Source organism: Triplophysa dalaica, chromosome 3 (genome assembly GCF_015846415.1).
Source record: "Triplophysa dalaica isolate WHDGS20190420 chromosome 3, ASM1584641v1, whole genome shotgun sequence".
Taxonomy (NCBI): domain Eukaryota; kingdom Metazoa; phylum Chordata; class Actinopteri; order Cypriniformes; family Nemacheilidae; genus Triplophysa; species Triplophysa dalaica.
Genome location: NC_079544.1, coordinates 19,631,426 through 19,650,621, shown reverse-complemented (window position 1 = coordinate 19,650,621; position 19,196 = coordinate 19,631,426). Strand labels below are relative to the sequence as shown.

At 37.8% G+C, this 19,196-nt stretch overlaps 2 protein-coding genes across 2 annotated transcripts; both read left to right on the top strand.

The window, feature by feature from the left end:
- The first annotated feature begins 840 nt into the window (after window positions 1-840).
- atp1a2a (ATPase Na+/K+ transporting subunit alpha 2a) lies at window positions 841-15,543 on the top strand. Its single transcript, XM_056744663.1, is given in 25 exon segments — window positions 841-991; window positions 3,680-3,775; window positions 3,897-3,956; window positions 4,319-4,433; window positions 4,436-4,521; window positions 5,837-5,950; window positions 6,042-6,176; window positions 6,257-6,374; window positions 6,478-6,746; window positions 7,287-7,485; window positions 7,792-7,901; window positions 8,360-8,494; window positions 8,651-8,730; window positions 10,011-10,120; window positions 10,199-10,374; window positions 10,476-10,612; window positions 10,762-10,912; window positions 11,791-11,959; window positions 12,537-12,691; window positions 12,853-12,976; window positions 13,330-13,475; window positions 14,125-14,255; window positions 14,366-14,467; window positions 14,583-14,674; window positions 14,930-15,543. Coding segments are annotated over 25 exon segments (3,051 nt in total). The 5' UTR covers window positions 841-979; the 3' UTR covers window positions 14,959-15,543.
- A 1,416-nt stretch (window positions 15,544-16,959) lies between these two features.
- On the top strand, window positions 16,960-19,047 carry sdhc (succinate dehydrogenase complex, subunit C, integral membrane protein). Its single transcript, XM_056744750.1, has 6 exons — window positions 16,960-17,022; window positions 17,503-17,562; window positions 17,658-17,759; window positions 18,343-18,404; window positions 18,543-18,706; window positions 18,813-19,047. Exons 1-6 carry the CDS (start codon window positions 17,006-17,008, stop codon window positions 18,915-18,917), a joined length of 510 nt encoding a protein of 169 aa, XP_056600728.1. The 5' UTR covers window positions 16,960-17,005; the 3' UTR covers window positions 18,918-19,047.
- The last annotated feature ends 149 nt before the right edge of the window (window positions 19,048-19,196 follow it).

Genomic DNA, 19,196 nt, shown 5'->3' with positions numbered 1-19,196 from the left:
CATTTTGTTATTTTTTACTAGTGAGTGCAGGACACAGTAGATCATTTATGTTGTCAGGGTAGCAAAATAAAGTAAACTATAACATATTATACCCCATTCTTCATTCAGTGGACTACCTGTAAAATTGATAAAGATTTGGGAGCAAATTAAAATTAGCAGCTGACAGCTATTCAACCTTATCCGTTACATACCTTTCTATCTAAATTATCTTACATTATCAAGATGAATTTGTTCTGACACTTTTTTCTTACCATTTTCTAAGATATAGCAAATAAACTATGATAATTTGGGAAATGTTCAAGGTGTTTGAATACATTTTGGTTTGACTGTACATAGCATTATGAATATAGCTTATCAATAATCTTGACACATGTTGATCTATACAGTATGATTAACCTAAAAAGAGAAAAACTAAAACGCCCTCCAAGGACATGATACATGTAAACATGATACATGTAAGGTCTGTATGACTTTCCGGTAAGTGGTTTATGATGTCCGGGTACACTGCTACTCTCTCTGGTCAAGTTCTTAACAGATCTAGCACAGACATGACAGCAGTTCCCATAGTCTCAAAACGTAATTCAGATATTAAAGCAAACCCTCAAGCCAATTGAGCATCAACAGATCATGATGACAGTGTTCCCCATCAATCAATCTTTTTCTGCCATGGGCTTAAATATTATTATCCTGTAAGTGCGCTTGTGATAGATAGAGGGAATAAGGGGTAAAATGGTGGCAGGTGAAGGTACAAAGAAATCCTCTGCTATGAGCATGACGGGTGGGTGTGTGTGTGTAAGGGCAGGGGGTGGAAAGTGAGCTTCGGGTTACCCTCAGGCGCAAATCAAGGGAGAGAACAGGCTGTGTGTATGCAAGTGTTATATGGGGGTATGTTACCTCCCAAAAAAGCCACCAGTGTCTTCCACACGTGTGAGGGGAGAGTGGGAGAGATCCGTGTGTCAGTTATTCATTATCAGAGAACATGGGAAAAGGGGTGAGTGAGTTTTCTGTGCTGCTTCATCAGTTATTCTTTCTGTCTTTCAATGGCTTTCAACTGGTCTGTCACACATTGTTATTAGTGCCATGTACACTTAAATAATGTATTAGTTTTGAATCTCTGGAATTTCTTTTGATACCATGCTTATGTAGGAATAGATTTATGTAGAAGGGACATAGGTTTAGAAGAAGAACTGGAGATCTTCTCATAAAGAATTTGTTGGATTCCCCAAAAATGTGTATTTTAGGACAATTAAAATCAGATCAAAAGCTTGGCCTGGATGTGTGTGTGTCTGTCTAACTTTCCTTCATGCAGGCCTTCACCAAGGTGATTTGTTTTTGATTTGCAAGCTTACGGTTGATGCGTTAATAACTCTGGGCCTAGCAAACATTTTGTTATGGAAAGTTCTCATCAAACATTGTATGAACATTGCGTCATTGAATATTACCAGTGGGTGTTATCAGTGACCGTCAGATTGTTGAACTTTGTATTATTGATCATCAACAGTGAAGGTTAAACCACTGAGAGTTATGACCGTAAGTACAAGTGGGTGCATGTGAATTAGAATGACATGATTTAATTTATTGCAATTAAACAATAAAATTCTCCTCACCTTTTTGAAACTTTTATATTCAAGATGTCATGTTCTCAGTCCTGAATGTAGAAATCTGAGTCTAGCACTGGTTATAGTTAAATCTTAGTTGATTTGTATTGTAATTGAATATCAGACATAATATTATTTAAATTATGTTAATTCCACGAAAATTTAAGTATATATACAGTAAAATTCCTTAAATATTTCGCTATTGATATGTACTAGATTTAAAAAGTGAAAACAACGTTTTTTTTAAATAGCAGCTTTTTGAGCATGAAACAATAAGCAATGAGAAGATTGTGTTTATTGTGTACAGTAGACTAGCTAAAAATAAAAAAGTATAATTTGTTTCATTTCAAATTATAACAAATTTAATGAGGTTCACTGCAGGAGAGGCCTCTACTTCTAAAATGTTTGTGAAATGATAGTTTGGTAATTATCTGAACGTGTTTCGCTGATATCCTGATGCTGTCATTGCTTATAATGAGGGTAAGACTCTATCTAGTAGCCTGACTGGAATTTAATTGGTAAAGAGGTTTGATTCAAGTAATGAATGATCCTATTCAGTCCATGAGTTTCTGCCCATACATGTGTCTCAGACACACACAGTCACAGCTGAGTGACAGGACCAGGTGATATTCATGACACCCTGTTCTCCAGTGTGTCAGCACAAAGTGCACATTTACTGCTTGTACACTATGTTAGATGATCCAACTGCTGCTTACAGACTCATACTTGCGTGTTTGATTACACGGTCAAATATCTGTCATACTTTCCTATAGCTTGACATATGTACTCATGATGTTCTGTGAATAAGCAGAGTCCGGTGTAAAAATTGTGTGCTACATGGTGTACATACTCGTGGAAACAAATACAAATGAGAGCTTATCTTAAAGGTGCTCTGTGTAATGTTTTGGAGGATCTATTGACAGAAATGCAATACAAAAGGCTATACATATACATGTCTTCAGATGTATACAAAGACCTTACATAACGGACATTAGATGGAGCTATTTCTATCTACGTGTACATACTCCACGGGTCCCCTTGCGTGGAATTCGTCATGTTGTTTCTACAGTAGCCCTTAACGGACAAACTTCTCTCAAGAACGTGTTTTGTAAATAGGCTACGTTATTTATTTCGAGAAAGACGTGAAAACATAATGATACCTTCGGGGAGATTAACATTTTGCATCTTAAACCACGCGGAAAACGCGTGCTGCGTGCGCAGCACTGTAAAGTAGAACTACTTCCATCTCGATGCGATGCCGTCACGCCAAGAAAAAATGCGCCTGCCGCGTGTCTACATTTAAATGAACAGTCCTGTGTCAGCCACCTCAGTGCTTTGAAAGGGAGGGGTGGAGTGAGCCGTTGGTTGCAGTTCGCAACCTCAGCGTAAGACGCCTTTACATTTCATACAATGGATCTTTAAATGTTTCTTATTGACAGTAACAATAGTTAAAGGAGAGTGAATGGAGATTCACCGTAAATGTTCCTCTCCTCAGAATCGTATCAAAAGTAATCGTATGTTTCCTATGGTGCCTTTTATTTCTCCTAAAGAAATTGTATGGACACTTCCATTGAATACAGGACAAAATGGAAAAGTAGAAGACATGAAACAATACTGGAAAATGTAACAGCACTGCAAATAATACAACTGCACACTTTTAGTTTGGGACCAAATGTTGGTTTCTAGTTTATTGATTATTCCATTCCATTCCATTTTCTACCGCTTATCCGAACTACCTCGGGTCACGGGGAGCCTGTGCCTATCTCAGGAGTCATCAGGCATCAAGGCAGGATACACCCTGGATGGAGTGCAGTTTATTGATTATCTAAAATTAAATTGAAAAATTCAAATGAAATTCTTATGGAAACAGTAAAAGGGTTAAATGACTGACGAATGCATTAACGGGGTAGACTAAAGAGTGTCAGGAAATTGATGTATGGTTTTATATGTAATGTACAGGAATGGATTTGCATCTATAATGATTGCCACCAATGTTATTTGCGTTCATAAAATTGGCTAGAAACATCTGAGACATCTGAGTCCTGTAAGAGATATAAAATGTTTTCTCGCATCTCCTATAGTACGGACATGTTGGCAGCCCTGAGGATGCCCCAGCGGAAGGAAAGAAAAAGAAGAAAGAAAGGGATTTAAATGAGCTGAAGAAAGAGGTGTCGCTGGTACGTATCTGGACACGTGTGTATATGAGATAAAACTATAGGTGTTTTTCCAAATAATGTGATCCATTGGTTAGAAACATTGTTATTTGATATACATATGTATGTGTGTGTGTTTCTACAGGATGATCATAAACTGTCTCTAGATGAGATTAGCGCTCGCTATGGAGTTGACCTCACCACAGTGAGTCATCTTAACTTTGACCCCGACATTTTCAATAATGAATCGGATATTTTTTTGATTGCAGTGACATTTTACCCACAAGCACATTTAAGCCATCCACTTTCATTTCATAAACATTTGAACATCATGGAACTGAAGCAAGGCTAACCATTCATGTTCAGTTTTAAACTAACCTCTAGCTGCTGGTCAGGTGGCACATTTCTCAGTCTGGTCAGGTTGGTGTTCAGCTGGTTTTCCAACCTGATTATGTAACTAGTTTCTAACCCCTTTAAAACATCTAGTCTTGTTGCAAGAAAACCAGGCTGGTTTAAGCTTCTGTGTTGTTGCTGTGAATCTTGGGTAATTTGGATTCTTTTTCCCAGGGTTTGACCCAAAAGAGAGCAAAGGAAATTCTGGCACGCGATGGTCTGAATACACTTACCCCGCCGCCTACCACACCAGAGTGGGTGAAGTTCTGTAAGCAGCTGTTTGGTGGTTTCTCTATCTGCTGTGGATCGGTGCTATTCTGTGCTTTCTTGCGTACAGTATTCAAGCGGCCACCGCGGATGAACCTGTCAATGACAACGTGAGTGCATTTCACGCCCAACCTATGCTTATAAGATGCAATGAGCCGTTTGAAGTGCTGGGTTTGAACCTGGGTGTTACATATAAGATGACTTCTGTAGTCATTGCAACCCAGCTGACTCTAAAATGCACAAGTTCTGTTTTTTACAAATCTCTTGACCACATAAATTGTCTGAAATCCACATAGCTAAGCTGATTAAAAAACAAAATAAACAACAAAACAATGATCAGTCAAATGGGTTTCACTTCAGGGGAGGTGAATGAAAGTCTGCACATTTTAATAAGGTGAGCTGGGATGGCTGCATTCGGATCTGCATGCTGCTCTACATCCAGTATGATGAATGAGTCCCAGTTTGTGTACTGGGCTCCCAGCTGCTCGTGGGACAGTTCAGGGTCACTGATTAATGAACATGTGAAGCTCAACTGTGCACACTCTTATTATGATGTTGTTCTGTATCACAATATATGTATTCTATTTGTTTACACTTATATGTTTGTGTGTTAAAACAAGGATTGTTTAAAAGCATTTGACCTTGAATTATTCTCAGATTTTGAAAAATGTTTTAAAAATGGAGGGATCACTTAAATATTATTTAAATAAATGACAACAATTATTTATAATTTATTGACAGGTGGGTGCATATTTCAGACACTTTCCTAGATTTGAAAATATTTAGTTTTGCCCACCGATCACTTTAAATGGCTGTCTATCTCAGATGAGGCTTTACACTGTAATTGTTTTGTTTCATAGTCAGACAGCGTGCTACACACAAAAATTCAATATATCAAAGCAGCTCTACAGTTATCATGCTCATTATTTACATACTGTATATAAATAAGTAAATAAACAACATGCGTTTGAAATATACAGTATATGTCATATTACTACAAAATACAAGTACATTGGCTGCATCAACCCTGTTGTCTAAATAGCATATACAAATTGAAATGATCAAAAAGTAATCTGAAAGGAATTAGTAAATATTTTATACTTGTGATGCTTACTGTATAATAATTGTCTGTTTTAAAAGAAGATCATTTAAAAGAAGAAAAAGTTATTGATGGTACTATTAAGAATGTTTAATGTAAATATAAATTTGAATGTACCTGACAAATTTTGTAATACCATAACATATGTATAAAATTTACATTTACCCTTTATAGAAAAGAAACAGTAGAAGGTAAAAAAAAATGCACAACATAGCATGTAAATATTTCCCTAGTTCTTTGTGGGATTAGATAAACAAAACGCATCATTCAATATAATAGAGGTAGATGTCATCCCTCAGACTTTTCTCTGTTTGTCATTACTGCAGTTGTATCTGGGTGTGGTGCTTTCCGCTGTGGTCATCGTCACTGGCTGCTTTTCCTATTATCAAGAAGCCAAAAGTTCCCGGATCATGGAGTCTTTTAAAAACATGGTGCCTCAGGTCAGTGTGAAAGCTGCAATCTGGGAATATCCGAGAAGGACACTGAATATCAACAATTTTTGTACTTTACGCAATGTTCTTGTTCTTTTAGCAAGCTATGGTGATCCGTGATGGAGCGAAAATTGAGATCAATGCAGAGGAGGTGGTTCAGGGAGACCTGGTGGAGATCAAGGGTGGAGACAGAACCCCAGCAGACCTTCGGATCATCTCCTCCAGCGGATGCAAGGTAGAGAGAGATGACAGAGAGATATACGAAGAGATACATCTTGATTGAGCCCATGTGTAAAAGAACATTCTCTTATTCAGGTGGATAACTCCTCTCTCACGGGAGAATCAGAACCTCAGACCCGTTCTCCACAGTGTACACATGACAATCCTCTGGAGACCAGAAACATCTGCTTCTTCTCCACCAACTGCGTGGAAGGTCAATCATTCTTTTATCCCGTATCCATCATCTGCAGAATGTTGTTCTCTGATCACTTAGACACAATCATTTGTTAATATATGTTTTGTGTGTGTTTTTGTAGGTACAGCCCATGGTATAGTCATCAACACAGGCGATCGCACAGTGATGGGCCGCATTGCATCTTTAGCGTCAGGTCTGGAAGTGGGTCAGACCCCCATCAACAGGGAGATCGAGCACTTCATTCACATCATAACGGGCGTGGCCATCGTCCTAGGCGTGTCATTCTTCATCCTGTCTATCATCCTGGGCTACAGCTGGTTGGAGGCCGTCATTTTTCTTATCGGCATCATCGTTGCCAATGTCCCTGAAGGGCTGCTCGCCACTGTTACTGTGAGACACATTTATATTTTTTCATTTATTTGAATGTTTCTCACTCTTGCTTCTATATTTCTGTCCTTTGTGGCTGTTTGGTTTCTGACTCACCATCTCTGTAAAAAGAATCTCATAATTTACTCACCCTCTTGCCATAGACCTGTACGACTTTCTTCTGCAGAACTCAAATGAACATATATTGAAGAATATTGATAACCGAACACCAAATGTTCCAATTGACCACTGGTTTTGGGTGCTCTGGTTTTGGCTTACAATAGAAATGAATGGGCACCGCCATTGATCGGTTACTAACATGCTTCAAAATATATAATTTTGTGTTCTGCAGAAGAATTAAAGTCTTACAGATTTGAAAAGTGAGTGAGTAAATGGTGGCAGAATCTTCATTTTTGGGGTAAACCCATCTCTTAAAAAAAAAATTTAAGGTCGCAAATACTTTGTAAACCTTGTTGATCACTTAAAAGCACCATAATCACTTTTTGGGCTTAAAAAAAAGAAAATGGTCAACTCTTATATTCTCTCTCTCACTCACTCTCTCAGGTGTGTTTGACTCTAACAGCCAAGCGTATGGCTCGTAAGAACTGCCTGGTAAAGAATCTTGAAGCCGTTGAGACTCTGGGTTCCACATCCACCATCTGCTCCGACAAAACCGGAACTCTGACTCAGAACCGCATGACTGTTGCTCACATGTGGTTTGACAACCAGATCCATGAGGCTGATACTACTGAGGACCAATCAGGTTAGAATGCATTACAGATTCTCTGTCACCAGTCAAGATGCTTTCAGTATAGACAGAAAAAGTACTTGTTGCTGGAAACTTGTTGCATCGTCCCTATAGGAACACTTCTACACAAAAGGTTGTCAATTACACATTCTTATCATAGTTCTGCTGGGCATTGTTCTTAGCGATGACTGAAAATCAATGCCAGTGTTTTGTATGTTTTAAAAACGAAAGAAATTGCTTCCCTAAACATATTCTTACATATTTTTGGGAACACTGGATCAAATCCTTTCTTTTGTTTTATGTCTATGTGTGCACACATAGGCTGTGGGTTCGAAAAAAGCTCTGCAACTTGGTCCTCCCTATCCCGAGTGGCAGGACTCTGTAACCGTGCTATCTTCAAACCTGGACAAGACGACATACCTGTTCGCAAGGTGCTTACATGAAAAGTTGATCTGTTGGACATGTGTGTGCGTGAGGTCTAATTTTGTGTTTTCTCCTAAGCCGCCAGGGAAAGCAAAAAGAATAACACAAATTACTATGGATTATATAAAACTTCAAAATATCTTATTTTGTGTTCAACAGAACAAAAGAATGATGGTTGTCAATTGGGTCCAAGAAATGTTTGGTTACAATTATTTTCCGAATATCTTTCTCTGTGTTCCTCAGAACAAAGAACAGATCTTTACAGATCTGGAACAACTCGAAACTGAGTAAATGTTGACAGAATTGTTATTTTTGGGTAAACTGTCCCTTTAAGCACATTTGGGACACTGAAACAGACAGAATACTTTCTATTTGGTGCAATTAGTGATGTAGAATTGCAAGCTATACCTTGTTTAATGTTTATTTACTTGTAGTGACTTGTGTGTGTCTATATGTGTGTTTGTAGAAGGACACATCAGGTGACGCATCAGAATCTGCTCTACTAAAGTGTGTTGAGCTCTCATCCGGCAGTGTTGAAACACTCAGAAAAAACAACCCTAAAGTCGCGGAAATCCCATTCAACTCAACCAACAAATACCAGGTACAGTACATGTGCACTGTCAAAAAACATATCCGCTGTAGGACAACTAAGTCTCTTTTAACTTTAGCAAATGCATCTTTAACATGATATACTTTGGTTAGTGATACAGATGTCATTAAAATGAATTTAAATTCTCTCCTTCTCTCTTTTTCTCAGCTGTCTATTCATGAGTTGGAGGACAGTCCAACTGGGCATCTTCTTGTGATGAAGGGAGCACCAGAGAGAATTCTGGACAGGTGAAAAAAAATCTCAATAGAGTACAATACCTCAGAGATGACGTGTTTTTGTAGTCCAACCTGGAAATTAGCACCGCACTGGTTCCCTCGACCAAAAGGCTATGTATTTTCCTAAAGACTTTTGGAAGATCGCAAAAATAAGATCTGTAATTAACAAAGACTTATGATGTTTACAAGTTTTGTCTATCAATTTAGTCTTTAATTTCTTACATTTCTTACTTTTGAAGCCTAAATACAATCTCCAGAAGTAAAAAGCTAACATGATGAGGCTACAAACAGAATACACTATGGTTGCTCCATATAAAACACCACCAACAAGTCTCTGACAACTTTTTTAAACTTTATCCAATCTTGTTTCCTGGTAATTTATTGCTCCGTGAATGAATCTCTCTCCACGTTTTTAGAGATTTGTGTCCCTGTTGCATTATTTATGAGATTTATATGTGCTATAACGTTTAATGTCCCTGCCGAAGGTTATAGACGCTTTTAGCAACTTGTTAGATCTCTCAGCTACTCTTTACAGTTAATACAGTCCATATATAAAAAAACGTAGATAAAAATCCTTATCATTATTTATCATTAAATTAATTATTATTATATAATAGTTCCAGCCTTTGATAAATGTTAATATAGGAAATGAACAGCAGTGTGATGCTGTCTACACTGCAATAAAAATTGCTGTAGTTATGAAACTAGTTGCCAGCAACTTACTGTAGATTTACCTTATTTATTGGCAACAGTTTGTTTAAAGATAAATGAACATTAAAAAATGAACAATTGTTTATCTTTAGAGAAAAAAACCTATGGAATAACAGCCTCATGCAAAACATTCTGGAAACCAGAAAACCTCATCTACCTTTTTCTGTTTGTTTTTATAATTATAGTTCCCAGAATGCTTTGCATGAGGCTGTTATTGTAAAGTATTTTTCTGTAAAGATAAACATATGACAACGTTCAATGTTAATTTATTTTTTAACAAACTATTTCCAGTAAATTACAGAAATGTAAATCTACAGTAAATTACTGGCAAACTGCTGCCAGTAATACTGTAATTTATAAAGAAATTATTTACAGTGTCCTGCCATAAGGCACATACTGTGTTTATTTATCATAGTTAGGATTTCTTTATTACCAGCTGTAATCATTAACATAGATAAATATAACTTACACGATGCCATGAAATCTTATTTCATACTTAATACCTGTGACTGTTGACAATGTCAAAATGGTTATTGCTGCTCAAAAGTGATTCTTTTATTATATTATCTTTTGTAATGCAGTTGCAGTACCATAATGATCAATGGTCAAGAGTTACCAATGGACGATGACTGGAAAGACGCATTTCAAGGAGCCTACATTGAGTTGGGTGGACTGGGCGAGAGAGTTCTGGGTAGGTCCCTACTCCATCTATCCCTCACTTCCTCCTTTCGATCCATCTATCCATCCATAATTCTCTGCCTTTCTCCAGGTTTCTGTCACCTGTATCTCTCGGCCTCTCAGTTTCCACGTGGATTTGACTTTGACACCGAAAATGTGAATTTCCCCATCAATCAGCTCTGTTTTCTTGGCTTAATGTCTATGATCGATCCCCCCCGAGCCGCAGTACCAGACGCCGTGGGCAAATGCCGCTCTGCTGGCATTAAGGTATTCAAGATTCCATCTATGCCTCCACAGCGATGCGTTAAATTTGGCTTAACTTTATTCAGTCGCTTCCTCTCAAAAGTGACCGAAATCCTTTTTAACAGGTTATCATGGTTACGGGTGACCATCCCATAACAGCCAAGGCTATCGCTAAAGGTGTCGGCATCATCTCGGAGGGCAATGAGACGGTGGAAGATATCGCAGACAGACTTAATATACCTCTGAGCCAAGTCAACCCACGGTCTGTGTGTGCATCTGTCTATTTGCTGGAGAGCGTGGGTGCAAATGTGTGTGCGTGTGAAAATCTATTTGAAAGGCTTTTTATTTTGAATGGGTCTGCTTTTATTGCTTCACCATAATGGTTTGTGTGTGTGTGTGTGCGTGCTTCAGAGACGCTAAGGCTTGTGTGGTTCACGGTTCAGACCTGAAGGACATGAGCTCTGAATATCTGGACGATCTTTTGAGGAACCATACGGAAATTGTGTTTGCCCGCACTTCACCTCAACAAAAACTCATTATCGTGGAGGGCTGCCAGAGACAGGTTTGTGCGAATGTTAAAAGTTAACATATAGGAGAACTTTCATAAAATACAACTGATTTACATGTTGCAGGCCAAACTGAATTATCAAGTCTGAAAAGCTGAGTGTATTGTTTCTTTTGTTAAAGTCTTTCACTTATTTGTTAATGAAGAGACATCTTTTATTAAAATAAAACTATTATTTTACCAAAAGGCGACACATCAAACATTGCTCTGTTTGAGCTTTCTTATCTAACTAATTGTGAAGGTTTCCTGTGTTTGAAGAAACCTGTTTGTAGAGAATCATTTACCTATGTAGTTAAATTTAGTGATGCTCATGAGGCAGAAATTCTCATACTTACACATCACGGTAAGAAAACACACTTTAAAAGGAGTAATTCACTTCAAAATACGCCCCTATTGACTTTCCATAGTAATTTTTAGTCCTATGAAAAGTCATGGGGGCTTATTTTAAAGAGAACTGCTCTTTTAAAGCACCCCACATAAATATTCATCATTTATTCGCCCTCTTGTCATTTCAAGCCTGCACAAGATATTTTGGAGAAAGATGGTTACCAAACAGCTGCGGCACCCATTCACTTCTATTGTATGGACCCAAAACCAATGCAAGTGAATGGGTGCCGTGTTGTTCGTTTTCTTCAAAACATCTTTTTTCTTTTGTGTTCTGCGGAAGTCATACAGGTTTGAAATGACAAGAGGCTGAATTAATGATGAGTTTTGTGCAAACCATCACTTTAAGCATACTTATTCTGTAACATTTTAACAGGCAACGAAATAAGCACCGACTGAGCAGACCTTGATAATGATTTGTTGAAAGCTTGTTTTCCCGATTGGCAGACTGATTTTTGACTATGATTCTGATTGACTGACCTTGGCTCCAGGGTGCTATAGTGGCAGTGACAGGTGATGGGGTGAATGACTCTCCTGCTTTGAAGAAGGCTGACATTGGGGTTGCCATGGGAATCGCGGGCTCAGACGTCTCCAAGCAGGCTGCTGACATGATCCTGCTGGACGACAACTTTGCCTCAATTGTTACCGGAGTGGAGGAAGGTGAGAGAGAGAGAGAGAGAGAGAGTGAAGTGGAGACAAGAACAGACTATCAAGACAAGAACAGTGGAAATAAAACATAAGGGGGATACTGAATAATGTATTCAAAGCCATTTGATAGTCTTGTGCTCCCCTAAAGCTTGTGTTTAGCTCATGTTTGTGGCGAGAAATTCAAAATGTATTATATTGCACACATTCGAGACCAATTGGTGTTTGATATCAGTGATGTTTTAAGGTGCCAGATAACATACAGAAATATAACACAGGTAATATTTATAATCTATAATTTATGTATACATACAGTATTTCTTTTGGGGGTTTGACAGCCATGGTCACTATGACTTTCTTATACAGTAAAAATGAGATTGAGTTGAAAATATTAGTTTTTTGGGTGAACTTATTCCTTATATACATTTTTAATGCACTATTTATTGAAGTGTTGCTAATTTCGGCTTTTTCAACATTTTGGAAGCAAATTAGCAGGATATGTAAACCAAAAGCATAATACAGTTTGTTATATGTTTATTTTATTAAGATATCAAAATCTTTTTCCCTTTCAATTTCTTACATCAAATCTAAGGTCGCCTGATTTTTGATAACCTGAAAAAGTCGATTGCGTACACACTTACCAGTAACATCCCTGAGATCACTCCCTTCCTTCTCTTCATCATCGCCAGCGTGCCGCTGCCCCTGGGCACTGTAACCATACTCTGTATCGACCTGGGCACTGACATGGTGAGATATACACTCTCGCACGTGTGCGTTCAGACACACTTCCACTTCATGTCAAGTGTGATATCGCCCTCGGGCACCAGACATAACATTTCTGTCACCCACACACACAAAATCTCTGTCTGCAGGACAAAATAACAACTCTTTCTCCCTCCGTCTCTCAGGTTCCTGCAATCTCTCTGGCATACGAGTCTGCAGAGAGTGATATTATGAAGCGTCAGCCCCGAAACCCTAAAACTGACAAACTGGTGAATGAGAGGCTCATCAGCATGGCTTACGGGCAAATCGGTTAGTCTCGTGCGAACTCGCATGCAAACATCACCCAGCACAAACATATTGCCTTTATAACCGTCACGCTTCTGTACCTCATAGTGTGTGAGGAGCTGCAGATAAAATACATTAACATACCTAAAAAAATAACTTTTCACGCTCTGGGGGTTTACAAGTATTTATGCAGATGTCGTTTTTTGTGAATGTGCATGTGTTTATCTTTGTATAGGCGTTTGGGTATCTGTCTGTGGGTAAGGTTTTACCTACATTGTGGATAACAAATGCACCCATAAGGGGGCTGTTAGGGGTAAAATGCTATCAGGGCATAGAATCAACCTTAGAAGTAATGCAAAGTTCATGTGTTTGTTTAGGTATGATCCAGGCACTTGCAGGTTTCTTTACCTATTTTGTGATCATGGCTGAGAATGGTTTCTTGCCCTCATGGCTGTTGGGGATTCGGCTGGAGTGGGATGATCGTACAGTGAACGACCTAGAAGATGCCTATGGACAGCAATGGGTACACACACACGTTCTAAGATGTTCTTGCCTGCCACAGTGCAATGCAACTAGATGCCTAAAATGTTAAATCCTACATATCCAAGACATACTGTAGATCCAGTTCACTGGTCCTCACACTAACCTAAAGACTGTCAACTCTGTTGTGAGTTAGAAAAACACGTCTACTTGACCATGAGAGATACAAATCACTTTACTTCAGCACCCTAAATATCTTTACATATGAATAACTTAAACCATGATCATAATCAGCTTGGCAAATGAATATTAACTAGGTAACATGACGTTGGCCCAATAGCTGGAGTAAACTGTACAAGTGATGTTAAATTATGGTATACTGCATTCATTCAGTCCAATGCTGAAGTAACACTGTCTCTACACCAGACAAAAGACAATAGAACGCATTAGAACCCATTATCATTTATATTTTGTCCACACTGGATTCGGTGCGTCCAGACTATTCCATCAGAACAAACCGTGTGTCGGGTCACATCGTTCCGGTCGCATCTGACGTAGACACAGTGTAACAACGTAGTAAAGCAAACAGTTCTGGGGCACTTTTGACTTTTGAAAGTCATCTTTGAAATGTGTGTTCATGTATCTATCAAACAGCTCATAGAATAAGTAGACGATTTCTGCATTTGTTACAGACTTACGAGCAGCGGAAGGTCATTGAGTTCACCTGTCACACCTCATTCTTCATCAGCATTGTCGTGGTGCAGTGGGCTGACCTCATCATCTGCAAGACGCGCAGGAACTCCGTCTTCCAGCAGGGCATGACGTCAGTCTGAGTTTGTGTGTCTGCGTCTTTGTGTGCCCATGCTTGTGAATGCAGGGTGGCATTTGCATACATCTATGTAAAATGCTGCTGTCTGACATTTGTTCTTGCAGGAATAGGATTCTCCTTTTTGGCCTGTTTACAGAGACAGCTCTGGCAGCCTTCCTGTCCTATTGTCCTGGTATGGACATTGCTCTTAGGATGTACCCACTCAAGTATGACATACACAAACATGCAGTCTATAAACGTCTCTATATTCCACTCCCTGGAGGAGATTATTTTCTTCTTCTTTTTTCACCTTTCTCCTTTACTTTTCTTTGGTGTTTGCAGGATTATGTGGTGGTTCTGTGCTTTCCCGTACAGTCTCCTAATCTTTGTGTATGATGAGATCCGTAAATTAATCCTGCGCCGAAATCCTGGAGGTGAGAAAAGCAAAGATGTTTACAAAAAACAATTTCTGGAGCCTTACAAGAACTTACATTTATGTTTTATTACAGAGATTTTTTGAAGCTTTAAAGGAGGTGTTTGATGATATTAGGGTCGGGTGCACCTATAGTTTACCAACATGACTATTTTACTTTAAACTCAAGAAAACATTACCATTATATTATTTATCAATAACTCCTCAGTATATATTAGTAATTTAATACTTTGCCTGCTTTCTGTTTTATTTTTAGGTTGGGTGGAAAAAGAGACCTACTATTAACATGCAAATAATGTGCAATCTCTCTCTCTATGTATGTGTGTTGTTACATCCATAGACATATGTTTACAATATGTATTCTTAATATCACTTTTCGTTATAATTTGAAGATTTACAACAAAAAATGTTTAGCATATTTAAATTTCAACTTTTCTGCTGTGAATTTACTGTGTAGCCTTTCATTTGCTGTTTGTTCTTTTTTCAAGCTTGCACTTTGTGGGTGAAATGTAGTACAACTTTGGTTAAAATCGCAGTGCCCTCCACTATTCATGGCACCCTTGGTATATACTGTATGAGCAAAGTAGGCTATCACAATGGGTAAAACCAAAGAATATAATTCTGATGTGGAGAAAAAGATTGTTGAGCTTTTACAAAATCAACATCAGGATAATAATTAAGAAGTTTTAATGAACTGGGGACGTTGTAAATCTGCATAAAAGAGAATGTGTGTCTATATTGTCTTAATGCACAGCAAAGAGAATATTTTGAGTGGCCAAAGAATTTTCAAAGATCAGAGAATTGCAGAAATTAGTATCATTTAAGAGTAAGAAAAAAATCTAATGCAAATAAAAGAAAACTGCACCTCCATCACCACTAGTTGTTTTGGGCATTGTTCAAGAAACAAATCTTCTGCTCTCATGCAAAAATAAACTCCACCATATTAATCTGCCATACTGGAACTTCAAACAGGACTGGGGGCTATAGCCGTATGAAATGAAAAAGATTGCAGCCATAACACTAAGATAGGTTTGGTCCACACATAAAAAAGTGCACCATGTCCAAAGTTAAATATACCGTATGATCTTCTTTGTTGTAAACCTACTTTTACACCAGAGGTTCTGGCATCTTGATCAGATACATGGCATCATGTATTATATCAAACCCGCAGATATAATACATGAAAACCCGGTTTGCTCTTATAGAAATTTTATAATGGGTCGTGGTTAGATCTTCCATCAGTACATTGGTTCAAAACAAACATCCAAATCAACAGAAAAATGGTCACTGAACATAAAATCAAGATCATGTCATAGCCATCTCAGTTTCCTGACCTGAACCCTATAGAAAAGGATTGTGATGAACTGAAGAAGAGTGAGCACCGCAATTTGAAGGATCTGGAGGAACTATTTATGGAGGAATGGACTCGGATGACTCTCAATGTATTCTCAACCCTCATCAGACTGAAAAGAAAACCCTCAGAGATGCTTTTCTTATAAAAATATTTTTTACAATGTGATATTCCCCCTACTTCACCTTGTTTTCCTTCAATGATATGTTGGAATTTTGTAGATATTTTTAGTAAGACATCAAAAGGTTAAACAATGCAGATTTATTTTTACAGCCTTCTTTGCTCATATACCAATGGTGCCAATAATAGTGGAGGAGACTTTATATTTGCTAGTCTATATGCATTGTAAGATTTAATGCATACTTTTTGGTTTACTTAATCCTTATTAAAATGTTATCAAAGCGTTACTAAACTTTCTACTTAACTACTACAGTTTAAATCCTCTGATTTTGTAATTTTGTTAAATACACAACAAATTACCAATAAAGTTGCATAAATACCTCAATACTTCTGCTTCTGACTGACATGCTTTGTCACTTTGTGAAACCCTTGCAGGCTTATTTCCTAATTTGTGGTTTCTAAAAGATTTGATATCATTTGATAAGGCAATTTTTATTATGCTTATAATCCCATTCAACAAAATAACACAACAGACACTCAACACCCAGGGGATAAAGAGAAAATAAAACTATATATATATATATACACACACAACCTTTACATTATTCAATCATTTTGACAATTTTCATAGCTTAATTTGATTATGCTTGACTTGAACTGTTAAAACTATTTATCATGCAATAAATAATTTGTAGTACTCTTCACACTGTATTATTATTTGTACTTATCTGTACTTTAATACGTACACTTGTAATGAAACGTTCGATGGTTTTGACCTTATCAAAATGGCCGCGGTTCATGTAATCGTTCTTGGCTTCACTATATCCGCCGACGTCACTTCCCGTTAGGCAAGCTCAAAACATGGCGTTGCTTTTAAGGTCAGTAAGAACAAGTTCTTATTTAAATCTGAAAGTTTCAGGCTCTTATAAGATGAAAGATATCGTTGTAAAAGTGCTTTTACGTTCGTAAAAACTGACGGTTGGAGATTGATAATCGTGATGTTTAGGGAATGCTTATACTGACAATATATCGCAAATGTAACTTAACAGATAACGTTACCGTGTATTGCACTTTAGTCTGTCTTATGGCAACTTAGTTATAATACTCGTTGTAGCCAACGTTGTCTCCTACCTGTGCGCAAGTTTTTTTTTGCATACGTAATGTCATTATTTTGGATCTGAGTATATAAAAGAAATATATATGTCGCATTGTTGGCTTATATTTTCAATCATTGACACCTGTCATTTAATGTTTGATATATTTAATAGTTTTCGTCGCAGCTTTTAGTTGTGTATTTACTATTTTATCCTTATCATTTGTCTGAATTTTCGTATTGCGTACTTTTCTTCTGTGTTAAGGACGGTGGCCCGACAGGGTCTATATTCGTCACGGTCACAGTTTGGCATAATCTACAGACAGTGAGTACTTTCGCATAGACTATTTTCTACAAGTTTTTAAAGGGTTTTTGAATGTTTTCTTTGTAACTCAAGCTAATCTGTACCGTATTTTCCAGTGCTGTCCCCATGGGAACCACAGCTAAAGAAGAAATGAACAAGTTCTGGGCAAAAAACACAGGACTCAACCGCCCTGTTTCACCTCATATATCCATTTACAGGTGAATTAATAACGGTGTTTAATGTCTGTCTGGCCCGCTAGTACTAACATCCAATCACAGTGTGCAGTGCTTTTAAAACATATTGTACATTCTGAAACTTTCAGCCATTATTTGGTTTGTCCAATATCAACCTCAAGTAAAACGGGTCATGTGAAACACATTTGAAGTTCAGTAAACCTTGTTTCTGATTACCATATATTAATATATTTAAAATAATATTTTTTTGGCTGTTTTGATAACATGGAATAACATACTGACCTTTTGTGTTGTGTGACTGTCACAAAATGCAATCCTACTTGGGCAGATAAGATACATGTTACTACCACGTGTAAATGCTAATCAGTCTCGCTTGAGCATGTTTGATTGGATGACCTGAGGCATTTATCGATACAAGCTGTAATTAGTGCCTTTGTTTTAAATCAAGGTCCATCCACTGTGTCTGTATTTCTGCACTTCACCTATAATCACTAAAGTATGCCCCAATTTAACTGTCCAAAGATGCGAGTCTGTACATCAACAAATTTCTTGTTCAATGCGATGAAATCTTATGTTTAGTTATTGTTATGACAAAATTGTTTTGCAGTTGGTCGGTCCCTATGATGATGTCAATCTTACATAGAGGAACAGGAGTGGGGCTTAGCGGTGGTAATTAACACACTTTGTCTCCATAATTGTCTCATGAGAATGCCTGTACTTCAGTGACCTTTAAAGAACCTACCTATACTGATGATTAAGTGCTTGTGTATTAATATCAAATAACGATATTGTCTGGCTTATCCTCAGGTATCGCGGCGTTTGCTGTTGCTTCATTGGTGTTACCAGAAAATTACCCACTGTACCTTGATCTGATCCACTCCATGTCCTATGGGCCCCAGTTTCTTGCTTTTAGCAAATTTGCTCTGGCATTTCCAATGGCTTACCACACTTTCAACGGTGTCCGCCATTTGGTAAACACACACACATCCATTGGTGGAGTACATTCACACACTTGGCTCCTGAAGTTATATAAAAAGTAATATTTTGACCTGGCTTTGATCTCTTTCTGTCTCACAGATCTGGGATGTTGGCAAAGGCTTTAAGGTGCCGGAAGTCTATCGTTCTGGATACTTTGTCATTGCTTTGACAGTTCTCACATCAGTTGCTCTTGCTGCCATGTAAACCAGTGGACGTGAGAGGACTGAGTGAATCGCACAAATAAAGAGTGTTGTTATTTTGTATGTATGTTTCGGTAATGGTCTGTATGGACGACATTCATTAATATAATAAATGTAAAAATATGTAAACAAAATATATCTATTCTCAGTGTTTTCTTTGTTAACTGCCTTCTGCTTTGCTTGAAAACAACAATGCCATCTTGGCATTTTGGGAAATTAAATGAATCTTTCAATATGGTGGTCACCCAAATTGCTTCAGGTAACAAATACCCCTTACCAATCA